General features: G+C 42.1%; 1 protein-coding gene across 3 annotated transcripts in view; it reads right to left on the bottom strand.

Annotated features, from left to right (window-relative positions):
* LOC111874714 (zinc finger homeobox protein 4) overlaps positions 1-14,525 on the bottom strand; it is a 310,881-nt gene that overhangs the window by 42,233 nt on the left and 254,123 nt on the right. The window contains exon 5 of one of the 3 annotated variants that reach the window (XM_033755572.1): positions 6,513-6,556. The exons of the other annotated variants lie outside the window; for them this stretch is intronic. Coding sequence (XP_033611463.1) covers positions 6,513-6,556 — 44 coding nt within the window. The remainder of the gene's footprint in view (positions 1-6,512; positions 6,557-14,525) is intronic. 3 annotated transcript variants of the gene reach the window in all.

The raw sequence follows: 14,525 nt of genomic DNA, 5'->3' as shown, positions 1-14,525 counted from the left end.
AGGTAATTCTTGACATAAAACTCTGAGTAAGGTAGCACAGAGAAGAGAAAAATGGAAGGCTGCAATATCGACAAATACTAATTTAAAGGCGGATGGAGGGGGGGAGGGCAGAAAGTTATAGTGTGTAGAGCCGTTGCCATGCAACTACCGTAAGATGGGCGGATATAGCAGGGTCGTTTCTGGGCAACGGTTCTGTAAACACGTTCCCACGAAACAAACAACGGAACAACGCCGATTGATAGGAAGTCGGTTCTTAAAAATGGAACGATGCAAGACCTGTGTTTTCTACGTGATCCGTGCCGAGAGGATAAAGGCGGGACAAGGTTAGAGCTTAGTTCAGCCCCATCTTTTCGTCAAAGAGGATGTTACACAAGGACTATGACCGCAAGAGTTCAGTTGAAAAAATCTCTATCGGGGGTCTCGAGGGACTTGACGCCAATACATAAAGTAACTTTGATTTTGACTTTGCTTAGTTCAGTTCTGCACAGGAGGCTGTGAAGTAAGGATTTGAACCGGCTACAGAGGCAGAGCTGTTACCGGGAAACGTCTAGTAACAGACTGAGAACACTGTGTGCTCCAGTGAACTGTAAAGTGTGGAAATAGCGACAGTATTAAATACGACCTGTAAGTGGTCAATAAATCCATTCACCAATCCAAACCCCGTCTATAGTCACACATATTCAGTACTCAGTATTGAGGGGGTAGGTTTCCCCCTGCACTTATACCTGTTATTGGTCAATTGTGCGTCCCCCTTTTAATTTCTACCGTCTCCATACCCTACCGGTACTGGTGCTCGCTATTAGCCCCTTTCTGCCAGCGAGGTTCCAACCTTCTACTGGCAGTGGTATCTAATAGTTAGTCCATTTCTGTCAGAGAGGTTCTCCCTCCTCTGGCAGTGGTACATAATACTTCCCCATCTACCGGAGGCATTGGAAACTACTTTGGGCGGGAAACTTTTTGCCAAATTTAGCTCAGAGGTCTCCTAGAGACATGAGGTTGTTTTACGTGCCGTAAATCTATGACACGGGACCCACGGCTTAAAGTCCCTCCCGGAGGACTTGTTCCCTAAAATTTTCCGCCCTTAAAAATTCCACGACCTCCGCCGGGTTTGAACCCGCGTACCTTGAGTCATGAGGTGGGAACGTTACCCCTAGACTACGGAGGCCGCTTTAATCACTCATGTACTAAGTGATTATTTTGCGAATTTCAAGGTTTCCAAGAAGCAACGGCTCATCCTTCTGATAAATATACGCTGCACAGGAGGTAAAGCGTTAGGAAGTGGAATTTATGAGCAAAAGAAAAAATGTTAACAGGGCCACTAAATCCTGAAATTCGTCTAATGAATATTTTGTAAAACAAATCTCTTTTCCCAATGAAAAAAAAAACAATATCTCGACTACGAAGAACTGTTTAATACTGTTTAGGAAAATAATCATTGCTTGCTCTGAGAATAATTGGGAATATATAATACACAACGTCGGGAAAACACAGAGTTTCTTAATGTTAAAGCAGGTGGCATAATCATGGTGCTTTCGAGGGTTAACGAAAAGGAACATGGTTGAAGTGCACGGGGCACAGTGTAAAGCACAAGAGCAGGACCGGGGACGTCCCTCGATTTGCATGGCACACTTCAGCGCGTGCGCACTTATCTTGGAGGACTCGCGCTTTTTGTACCAGAGAGGAAGGGATGTATTTGTTAACAATGTTCACAGAGGCAAAACAGCCATTCTGTCGGTTTCTTAATGTCATTTACATCTTCAGATATTCAATTGTCATTCTTTTCTCACCGTCCTCTGCCCTTCCAGTACGTTCTTTTCCTTCCCTTTCATCCATCCACTTCTTGGTCTACCACTCTCCCTCAGTCCTGGTGCTAACCGCCGCAACTTCTGCTCCGCTATTTCTCGGATGTAACGACACCGCATTAACGGCTACATTTTTGTGCATTGTAAACTTGTATCTTTCCTTAATATTGTTGTCAAAATTATCCAAGAACTTATCTTCTGTCCAAGTAATATTCACTTATTTTCCGCTTGAAATTTCCCGCCTCCGAAACAAATTTCTCTGTATGATAGAAACGTGATGGTGCTGCATGCGATGTTTGCGGGCAGTATTACGTCTAGTGGCAGGGAAACCTTCGCTATGTGGCTTTTCCACCAACAGTTTGTCTGTCGTCAGCTGTAATCATTTTAATGGGAAATGTTTAATTACAATAATTCGTGAAAAATGCCAAACATTTATGTAAAGGTACCAAACAAAATAAAACAATATTTTATGTAGTGCTGCTATCTAGAGGAACACTGCGCAACCGACTTCAGCATAAATTTCGTTCGGCACCACTATTCGTAATTACTATTAATTCAGTAACATTCCATTTTAAGTGTTGTCATCTTCTGCTCCTGTTCGTAACTGCAAACCTATATACCGACGCAACTCCGAACATAGGGATGCTCTCTGCATGCTTAACAATGAAGAATTCTGATTATGTCCCCAATTCAGTTGAAGGTAAACAATACAGTTGTCCCTAGGCTTAGCTACTGAATAGAACGGGTGGAGCCCACAGTCCGTTTGGACGCTGGGGTCAAGAAAAATCTCTTGCCCCTGGCGGAAATCGACTCCGATTTCCCAGTTATACACCCGCAGCCCAGTCACTATGCGCGCATGCGCCTTCAGACAACTGAAACACATACCTATGTTCTGAGGTAGCAATATGTACTATACCACTAGAACCAACAAGCCGACAATAAGTTTGATATTTTCACGGCACTTAGTTACTTTGGGGGGGGGGGACGAGGTAGAGCTGTTGGCTCAGGTACTATGCTAAAAGCCGGAAGGTTGTGGGTTCGATTCCCTATGAGGTCACCATATTTTTAACTGACTTAATCCTTCCAGCTGTATTGTGGCCCTGGGGTCGCCTCAGCCTCTGAAAGAAATGAGTACCATGAATCTTCCTAGGGGGTAAAGGGCGGCCGCCGCGTAAGGCTGACAACCTCACCGCCATCTGTGAGCCGACTACCTAGAGGAAATGTGGAAGCCTCGACATCTCAGAACCCTATGGACCTCCACGGCCTGTTGCAGGGATAGTGTTACCTTTACCTATACTGAGTTCTGGATTCATGAAGCCATGTGGCTTAGCAGCCTAAGTTTTCAGAGTGGCGCACTGCCGTCCGCCCTAGGGTTGGAGGCAATATGTTTACCTGGGAAACTAGTAACCACTTACAAGACTTCACGGTGTCGCAATCCAGAATATAACTATGCGGGAAGATATTAGTTCAGGCGTGATGAAATACAACAATTGTATTCAGTTTGCAAACAAAATGTACAGCGCTGTGTTCCACACAACGTAACCCTCTGAAGTAGGAAGTTCTGAATATGATCAACAGTTCCCACAACAGAGACAACACTAAGGACTCTATTACAAAGAAAATAACTTAAGGCTGTTTATGAAAACAACATTTACTAAATTTACTGTTAGAAAAAAGCAGCGTTTTTAAATTCTGATGTGGCATATATGAGGGTAAGTCAATAAGTAAGTTACAAATGGATATAGAGCTTAAACAAATATGAGTACTGATTTTAAAATTGTTTTTATTTTTCAACATAATGTCCCCGTAGATTCAGGCACTTGTCCCACCGTTCCACAAGTCCCTGAAAACCAGCAGCATAAAATTTTTTGGGCAGCTCTTGGAACCAGGCGGTGACTTTCCGTACTACAGCTTCATCGTCGGAAAAATTTTCAGCCGAAATATGTTAAGAGGGTCGAACAAATGGAAGTCGCTTCGAGGAAGGTCGGGGCTATACGGAGGATGCTCGAGGACTTCCCACTTGAAATTTCGCAGCGTCTCCTTTGTTGGCAGTATGGGGACGCGCGTTGTCATGCAAGAGCAACACGCCTTTGGTGAGGAGTCCTGGTCGTTTCCGTTGAATGGCATTAAGAAGTTTCCTGATGACGTTACAGTAGGAGTCGGCATTTACGGCTTCTTCTCGACGATGAAGCTGCAGAAAGGGAAGTCACCGCCAGGTTCCGACAGCAGCCCAAAGAATTTTATGCTGCTGGTTTTCAGGGGCTTGTCAAACGATGGGACAAGTGCCTCAGTGTACAGGGAGATTACGTTGAGTAACAAAAGCATTATTCAAATCACTACTCTTATTTGAAGAAAGTCGTCTTCTGGGTTTAGGCGCCGTGTATTCTTCGTTTTGGCCGACGTTTCGGAGGAACGTATCGCCTCCATCTTCAGAGCAGGTGAATGGTTTGGAATGCAGGGAGCAGTAGCTCTATATCCATTTGTAACTTACTTATTGACTTTTTTTTTCCTTGGCACTACAGCCCCAGTGGGCCTAGGCCTACCTCCATGAACTTCTCCGTTCACTACTTACTGACATACCTACGTATAATTACCATCGTGCTTCAAGGGTTTACAGAGGGTTTGATCAGGGATGTATGAAACACAAAGTAAGCAACATTACACCAGTAAGTTAGAGGCATAGTCAGAAAAATTACAGGCGCCACGGATGCAATTCATGTAAACTACACGTAATTAAATTTCACAACGAAACGGGGAGAAATACAGTTCACACACGCACAAGAATGAACTCCGAAGTCATGGGTACCATGAAAATCTGTAAAAAAAAAGTGTTTTTTTTTTCAGGGAAAGATATTTTTAGTTGATTCTAAAGGGTTCTGACGATGGTATATAACTCTCGCGAATAATGAGTTTTCGGACTTTGTACATCGTCCGGTAACGGATGTTCTTTAAAATAAGGGACCGTGGACAAAGACCCCAAACCATGCAGTCCCTAGGTATTCTTGGCTCCATTTGTGATGCAATAGTTACAGCGTCAGCCATTCATGGTTATTTGAAGGCAATGATCAAATGAAGTTTATGTAAATATACCATTATGCACCGTGTTTATGGCATAATGTTGCTACAATATTCAATCTGCATTACTGAGACACCACAAAAATGATTGAAGCAGCAGAGTTCATTCTTAACTACAACGAATAATAACAAAGTTCTTCTGGTACCAACAGANACACGGTGCCAAATCCCAGAAGACTGCTTTCTTCATAGTCACCGCCGTGAAAGCCTCAAATCTTACATCATTTTACAGTGTTTCTACGTGACTGAATGCCGTCTGTGTCCATCATCTAAGAATACCTGTCAAACAAACTCACGCTAAAAATGTCTTGTTTCCATTCTTACACAAAAACACACATGCTTCGATAATAGAACAGTGTGTTCTGTACCCGACGATGACCGTTTCGCGGTCGAAACATGTAATATACGAGAGTAGGAATAAAACATGAGCGTTTTAACATAAGTTTCTGTGAAGTACAGCGTCATACCGACGACATCTGAAACATACTTCCCATAAACTGGGCCTTCTTATCAGATTTTAAAAATCAAGAACTTCATGCGGACCAATCAGAATACGAACAGCACTGAATTCTGGGACATGACGCTAGTTTGGTAAAAGTTTATCATGGACCGCCTCTATCGTCAGAACCGAGGAGTAAGCCAAGTAAGGGCCGCGAACATTCGGGGTTGGTTCCTTAATGCGTAACAGTAGCAAAGTTGGTTCAGGAACAATGCCACAAGCCGGAAGAACGCGGGTTCCATTCCTGATGAGGTCATTGGATTTATCAATCGAACTAGTAGCTGTAGCACGGGCCTGGGGTCGACTCTGCCTCTAACAGAAATGAGTACCAGGAATATTCTTGGGAGTAAAGGGCGGTCGAGCCGGTCATNGAACATTCGGGGTTGGTTCCTTAATGCGTCATGGTAGCAAAGTTGGTTCAGGCACAATGCCACAAGCCGGAAGACCGCGGGTTCGATTCCTGATGAGGTCATTGGATTTATCAATCGAACTAATCCTTCCAGCTGTAGTACGGGCCTGGGGTTGACTCTGCCTCTAATTGTGTACAGGTGGATGCCTTGCGACGAGCTGATCACCCGCCCAAGAAGTCCTACCTAATGTGTAATATCAAGAAAAACCGAAGAGAACGGAGAAGTTCATGGAGGTAGGCCTAGGCCCACTGGGGCTGTAGTGCCAAAAAAATGGGGAGGGGCGGTCGATGCATAAGACTAACAATCTGACATTACTGCGTAGTTATTTAACAGAATTAAAAAACAATTCTATTTAAGTGTGTGGATGATGTTGCTTTATTACCGGTTACTGTGTTAATTGTTGAAATTATATTATTTGGATCTTCATAATGGGTTGCCGTATCTTTTCCCTTGGCTTAGTTTTCAACCGTGAAGGTGGAGGTACAGGTCCCTATGATGCGTCGGTGAATTGTCGAACTACACGGCGTCATATCCCAGGAGACAGCACTCTTACACCGTGAGCACACCAAATCCAACAAACGCTGTACTTCAACGTTGTGTTGAAGGAGGCGTTTCCAGCAGAATCTGATCTATTACAAAACTATGCAGTGCTACAAGCAATCCGACCCCGGTTTTCCCTAATGCATATTTCTTTTTCTAATTTAAAGAGAGGATTAGTATACAAACCTTTGACGAGGGAAGGATGCCGAGCTCGAAGGAAGAATCATACACTGAAAGACATCGAAAAGAGCCAAGTCACTTTTAGGAGCACCGTTGTTTAAAAATGACCAAAGTATGTACACCAAAACGCAAAATGTAGATGACATACGATTTTTTTCTTTTCAGAAAATAAATAAATTTCGATCAAAACCGCAAAATTTTAACACGCATAGAGAAATGATTATTGTCATTACTGAAACAAGAACACGCGCGTTACAGAATGAGATCCCAGAATAAAATGGTAAGAAATGTCGTATTTCAGTCCTGCAACATTTTGTCTACATACCGGGGTCGGATTGGTGCAATTTACTATCCAAAAAATATTTTTTTTTCTTTAAAAACCATATCCATTCCAGTTCAAAAGCGAATCGGAATATATTTAGTGGATAGTAAATTTCACACACAACAAAAATCACAAATTACATTTCACATAACACTCATAACAATTAATGTCTCTTACCATCACGGAACAATAGAGTCCGGTAAGCGTGCTTATGAAGCAGCCTAGTGCATAACAATATAAAGCCCGTTAAATATTTAACGGGGAATTGTTACAGTCATCAAAATGATTATTAAATGTGCAGCACAAAATCTGTTTAGAAAAGTCACTATGCAATGCAACATCATTTAACGAAAAAACTTCGTCGAAAATTCCCTAACCTCAGTAACACTGGAAGCCCTGGGAAGACAGTTACGTTAATAGTAAACTTTACAAAATAAGAATATGTCCTGCGCAGCACTCCTATCTAGAAGTACGCTACGAACATTTTTTTTCTGAAGGGGGAAGGTGGACACGAAAATATCGACTGAAGCGTACCTTCTGCTGCCTCTTATTGCTACCACCTCGTTTTATTATTAGTAAGTATACAAACCTCTTACACTGTGACAGAATTGTAGCCTTGAGCCTTTTATATATACAGATATAAATGTTCTGTTTTTTCACATGATTATAGAGGCCTCTGGTAGGATCCATGTTTCTAATGAAACCTTCTTCATATTTTTAAACCACGATCCACTTAATTCCCACTGTTGCCAAGTCATGTTTCCCAAGACACAAAAGGCATTTGTTTAAAACCTCTGAAACAAAACATAACTAGAGAAAACAGCGAACATAATGGGTTGACTCATGTATCGTCGTTAAACATGCAGAGGGCTCTGCGATACGAAATCAGATCTGGAGATAGAGGCAGTACTTTCTTCCGAAACGTTGTTAATCACCTATCAGACTGCATACTGTCATAATCCAGAACCCCACCCCCCAGTTTAACCGCTTCTATACTTGTTCTCGCGCTACTCTGAGGCATCCACTAATACGACAGAATACAAATGACAACGCACGTTCAAATGCCATGAGATGTAAAAATATCACTGACTTGCACGGAACACGGCACGTATTTGGCTTCATCTTCTCTGATGAAGACAGGCGAACCGCCAGACGTCTACATCTTCATCTGTCATTACAGTAATTTTAAAAAAATTCATCTGAAATAAACATGTCTTGCCTACAAGCCCATTATGTTGTTTTACTGACAATATTCGCGAAATTAAAATAATATTTCCTTACTTCGGTTGCGTCTGCGCAGATGTCCCAGCAACATCACGGATCTTACAAAGCACGTACCAAACCCCCGCTTATACTGCAGTATCACTGGAAAGGTCAAGTTAAGTTCTTGTCAATATCATTAAGGTGATGGGCAGGCAGGTTATTTTTATGTTGTAACGTTGTCAGTACATGCAATTGATCTTGGATGTTCTAGCCTGTACCATGCACGCCGATTGGACTATGCGTAAAGCACGTTAACTCGAATAACCGCCAAGTTGTAAAACAGCAATGAGGGCTCTATAACATTCGTCTAAAAAAACATCACAAGAGGAAGAATATTTTATTGTCTTAGTTTTGTGCAACGTTTAAATACTTCCATACTGGATTTTAACTAAAGTCACATCCTTCTTAAGGCTCTTTCTACGTTAATGTGAAGCTCAATTAAGCTTTAAGCTATGAAGATATACAGGGAGTGGAGGTATAGCTCCACAGTTAACTTCCACATTACATGGCCATGAAGTCCCTTTACTCGGAGGTAACATCCCCAGAGCCGGTTTGGACAGAATGGCGAGAAATATATCTTTTGCCTCTGCATGGAATCGAACACCAATTCCTCTGCCCCCCCCACCCATAAATGGATAAAAGGAACTGACACTGCAATATTCTATAACATAATTACCAGTTGGGACTCTTTCTTCGGGGGTGGGGGTCATTCGTACGTTTGAATCCAAAATTTAAATATTTGCAGGGTACTGATGAGTTCCCTCCGATAGCTGATGTGTTATTCATCAGCCGCATAGTCAGCTCGCCAAACCACCTTCATCTATTTTTTTTCTTCCACCCTCCTGAGCTCATATTGTCGGAAGTCTGTGAACAATATGCTTCGGAAGGGGTTGAGGGGGAGAGAACTATTATATTTTAACCATCATCAGTTTTCAATACTGTTTCTCTTCCTTTTTTTGGTTTTTATTGTTATCAATCCACATTTCACATGTACGGAATAATATACACATGCGCACTTTTTTATGCGGGACATGATTTAATATTACGAGGGTTCGTTTCCACGTAACATTTATGTTTTCACGTCGCGAATTTCTGTGTACATATGTGATGTGTCATTTATCAAACTTTTGGTTATATGCAAAGTATTCTTTTTTAAAAAATACACGTTCTGATTTCAGCATTCATCCTGGGGTTTCTTTGTATTTTCGAGTTTAGAGGAAGGGGTGCTCAACATAGCGCGTCCGTTACGAACGACAGGGCCGGGCGTTACATGAGGCACGCGTGTTTCTGTAACTTGTTTCGTGGGGTGAAATATATCTTTCACAGAAATCATCGCAGTTATAGTCAATCATCCTTCTGTTTTGTTAAAACAGCCGGAGAAAATGGCCGCTGATATCTGTGATAATGTTAAAAACAGAAATTTTCCCCACTCCATAAAACAGCTCAGTTGACCCTTTGAAAGGCCATTGCACATTGAAACTCTGCTTCATGTCAACGGAGTGTATTTGTGTGTTCCGTACGGTTCTCACAATAAACAGCGACTGTTTCCCTAAACAGCATTACCGGTTGGTCTTTGCAGTGGAGACGTAATGTGTTTCCTGTGAGGTACGGAATGAATCTCTATATTATTTGTGTGTTCCGTATGGTTCTCACAATAAACAGCGACTGTTTCCCTAAACAGCATTACCGGTTGGTCTTTGCAGTGGAGACGTAATGTGTTTCCTGTGAGGTACGAACTGGATCTTCATTCATGTCGTGTATCATACATTAAAGGTGTAATTGAGAGCAGTCAACAAAATTGATTATAAAAGGATATTAACATGTTTAATATTCGGGTTATTATATTTTCACCCCACTATATGTTTCGGTCTCTCAAGATCATCAAGTAGTTTACGAACACACATGTCACTGACTTACCGAAACATCGAAAACTATCAATCCCATCTACATCACACGGTACCCAAAACACGTAATCCTCTCCATTTATAAATTTAAAATTTCTGTTTTTATCTAAATTACGTATTAAAGTGATGTTAGCAAATTTAACGTTTGTCACATTATAACATATTACAGGAGACATGTCCCACACCAACTGACTACATGGAGATGAGCCCTTCTTCAGAGGCCGCCAGTTGTGCAACTACTCAAGAAATTCCAAAATTTTATGGATACCGAAAGTTCATTACTGTGTACACAAAAAGCCCCCACTGGTCCCTGTCTTGAGGCAGATCAATCCTGCCCATACAACCCCATCCTATCTCACTAAGACCCATTATAATATTATCCTCCCAACTACGTCTTGACCTGTCTAGTGTTCTCTTTCCCTCCGGCTTTTCCATAAAAATCGTGTATGAACTGTTCTCTCCATTCGTGCTACGTGTACTGCCCATCACGTCCTCCCTGACTTCTTCATTACATATCCCATACTAAAAGCTTGAAATTAAAATGTATATTATAATATTATCAATTAATGCAAAAATGGGTCCATTTCGATAATTTAATAACGACATATGTTTTTATAAACCATCTGATGCTGATCTTTATAGATCGAAGCATCTACTGGGTAGAATATAAAATAACCCGAATATTAATCATTTTAATGTCGATTTATGATTGTCTGTTGTGTTAACGGATCTTAATTATACCGTAAGCAAATTTCCCACTCTTATTTATAACTGCATCCACAAAAGAAAACAGCCAGATTAACCCAGTCCATGCATTGCAACGTCGTTTAATTGAGATGCACTCTAATATTATCCTACCATCAACATTAGAACATTAGTCCTGGAACTTTCCACTTCTGTTTAGGCTTCCCACATACGTACTCGTATTTCCATCTCTGTCGGGCATGTTACTCGACCCGACCGACTCCTTCGTGACTTGTTCATCTGAACAACACGGGTGAAAGTCTAATTGTGAAGCTCCGTGTTATGTAACTTCGTCCCATTATTTCCTCTTCAGAGGTCCAAGTAACCTCCTCAACAGGGCCGCGCCATAGCTCAAGCGGTTAGTCGCTGGCTTCCCACCGCGGCGGCCCGGGTTCGATCCCGGGTCTGGTCAAGTGGGATTTGCGGTTGACAAAATGGCGCTGGGGCAGGTTTTCTCCGAGTACTTCGGTTTACCCTGCCAATCTTCATTTCACCAATTGCTCCACAATCACCCTCACCTATCATCTGGGGCTGGTACAATAGGCCAGAAGTGGCCGCAGTACAAGGGACTTAGTCCCACCGCACTAGCAATAAAAAAACCTCAACAACCGAGTCCTTCGCAGACGTAAACAATACTGCATTTGTTTTTCATAGCTCTGATACGTAAACATAGTAATAAATAAACACGGCAGGGATAAAGTTATTCCTGTGGAGTATGCATATGGGGAAATGGAGGTATAGCTCCACCATGCCTGATCTCAGCACCAGATTAGAGGTGAGTGGTCAGCTTCACGCCCATACAGAACCCCAAGTACCAACTCGAAAGGAGTGTAGGTGGGCCCCAGAGCCAGTCGGGACCCTTTGGAGAAAAAATCCTTTTCCCCGTTTGCCATTCCGTAACATAGTTTCTATACCGACTGGGCTATCGCGGTTCCTAAATACAATAAATAAATTTATAAAATTAATTATATTTCGGAAGGACATAAAGTCTTAATGTATTTGATCGGAGAGTCTTTAACAGTCTTGCAAGAAACGTACGGTCGGTTTCCTGGAAAGAGCAGCCGTGAAGTTCTCGGATCGGTCCGACTCGACAGGAGGAGCCTGAGTATGTGCTCGCAAAAATAACTGTATTAGGAATATCTCTTACGTGTTTAAGTAACTTCATTTCGTGGCTTTCACGTGCGTTCGGAACGAAAATTTTGCACAAGACTGAAAAACGCACGTAGCAGCGTCGCTCTGTCTCCGTCTCTGTGTGCCTGTGTCTCCGCATGTACGAGGGAGAGTCAGTAAATAACGGCTGTAATGGACGTAACCGATTTTATATGTGTACCACTAGGTAGCAGCACAGTCCAGATTCTTTACAGTGTAGGTAGCAAATGTGCATGCGCATGTTCAGAGGCTGGTTTCAGTAGTCAGAACGGTGACCGAGCTTGAGGTGTAAAATACCGAAGAGTAGCTTTCTGTTGTGCGTTATTTTTGGGCAAAAGGGCTCAATGCAAAGGATATTAATAAAGAAATGTTTCCTGTTTACGTGTCGCGTAAAGCGGTTCACAAATGGCAAACGTTCCGCTGATGACTAAGAGGTTGAAGCGGAGGTGCGGAAGTGGCTGAGAGAACAGATACAAATTTTATGCCGTGGGTTTCGAGGCAGTAGTAAAGCGATGGGACAAATGTATCAGTATTGGTGGAGGATATGTCGAGAAATAAATGGTTTTCCTCAGGTCCGAATATCACATGTTTTGCATTTTATATCACTTTGTGACCTATTCAGTGGTTTTCTCTCGTACATTTTCTAACTTCCTTAAATTAAATTGGGTACAAAGGTTGAACTGTGATTATAGGATGACATTACATCAAACTGTGATCGAACTTAAAGACTTTATCTATTGGAAGTAAGGATATTCAAATCGCTATAAAGTCCGTCTTCCCCTTCTGCTCTGTGACCGCCTCGCCTTCCTGTGTACATGAGGCCAGAGTCACAGGGTAGAATGCTTCCTGACCCCGTTATACTTACGGAAGGCGAAACGAAATGAAAGATGTTTGACACGGGGTGCGGGGTGTGGGGCGAAAACACAATAACACCAGGCAACAGTGAGGGTAAAATGGTGAAGGGGAAGGAAGGAAGAAACATATTACAAATGGAGAAACGAAGGAGTGAAAAGAAAATTAAATATAATGAACAACAAAGACCTGAACTAAGATCCATGAGTTTTTATTATGTATTTGTTCCACTGCAGTTTCCCACTTTACTTGACAACCCACTGTTTCGGGCTGCAGCTCCTCCCTTCATGGAATTCTGTTCGATCTGTTTGAACCATATTTGAAATAATGATGTAACGGTGGCCGTTAGAGGTCTCTGGTGACAGAGCCACATGGGGGGGGGGGTGAGAGGTTCCACGAAATTAAAGAAATGTTCAAGATGGATGACTCGAAACTGTAAATAAACTTACACACGGGTATATTTTTTGCCGAATTATTTACCTCGCGTAAATGGGGTATCAAGCTCAATGAAACCAAATCTACGTACATCAACTTCACCAACCTAAAGATTAATCAGCGATTAATCTCACTAAATGGAGTAAGACTAGCACCTGCCAACATAGCAAAGGNAGATCGTGTATTCATGCTATCGACCAGCTGCAGACTGCTGTCCCTGTCCCAAGGTCGCCATAAAGACAGAGGAGAATCGTCATCTCATTAAAACAGCAACAGTTTCAATTAAGTACCTGTATCATTTCGCTGCGACCAGTCTGGACATATGGCGTCCAACTATGGGGATGTGTGAAAAAATGCAACATCGAAGTAATCCAAGGATACCAGAACAAAGTACTAAGACGCATAGCAGATGCGCCCTGGTATGTACGCAACAGGGACCTCCATTATTGCAAGATACGCCACCTCACACGAAAACCGACTTCGACAACACGTCAATGAAGAAGCGTCCATGCTCCTAAATGTGGGAAACCTAACCAGGCGACCCATACGGACCAAACCTTACGAACTAGCCAAGCAGCCCGACAGCTAAGGGATCCGATGGGCGAACTTAACTTCATATAATCTTAGTAACTTAGTGTCAAATTAAAACAGATTGTTAGTTCAAGCGAACTAGTCTTTGTAACATTTTGCTTACATCTTGTAGCAGCCAATAAATAAATATATGTGAGTGTGTGTGTGTTGGTGGGAATAATAATAGAGCTCTGATGTGAGCAAAAGAAAATACATTTAGCACTATGGTAACTATATGTGCCACATGCTAATGGATTCGTTACCACTTCTACAATAAACAATTGTTCTTAAACGGAATTAATAGATTTGTATTTGCTACGGAAACAGTTTTTTCTTTTTTCTTTATTGCTGTGAACACGGAAAAAATCGTGGAATCGACACTAAGTAGAAGTGGTTATCTCAGAAGAAAGAGGGACTACTGATTAATTCTGCATACGATGAGGAATAAAACACTGGAAATTCTGCCGGAAATCAAATCCGTGTTCTTACTATCAGCACGGAGTTACTGCATGTGTAAAACGTAAAGTTGTCCCTGTGCTTAACTAACTGAACACTACACATGAAGGCGTATGGGGAAGTAAAAAAAAAAAAGCTATCCTGTACCAGGCTGTGAAGGCCCATAGGGTGAGACGTTGACGGTCCCACACTATCTAGACATTCGGCTCAAAGATGGCGGTAAGGTTGTCAGTCTTACGCGCCGGCCGCGCTTTACTCCCCAGGACAATTATTTAATTAATTCCTGGTACTCATTTCTGTTAGAGGCTGAGTAAACCCCAGGGC

Source organism: Cryptotermes secundus, unplaced genomic scaffold (genome assembly GCF_002891405.2).
Source record: "Cryptotermes secundus unplaced genomic scaffold, Csec_1.0 scaffold313, whole genome shotgun sequence".
Taxonomy (NCBI): Eukaryota; Metazoa; Arthropoda; class Insecta; order Blattodea; family Kalotermitidae; genus Cryptotermes; species Cryptotermes secundus.
The sequence above is the reverse complement of the archived record's forward strand: the minus strand, read 5'-3'. Positions and strand labels throughout refer to the sequence as shown.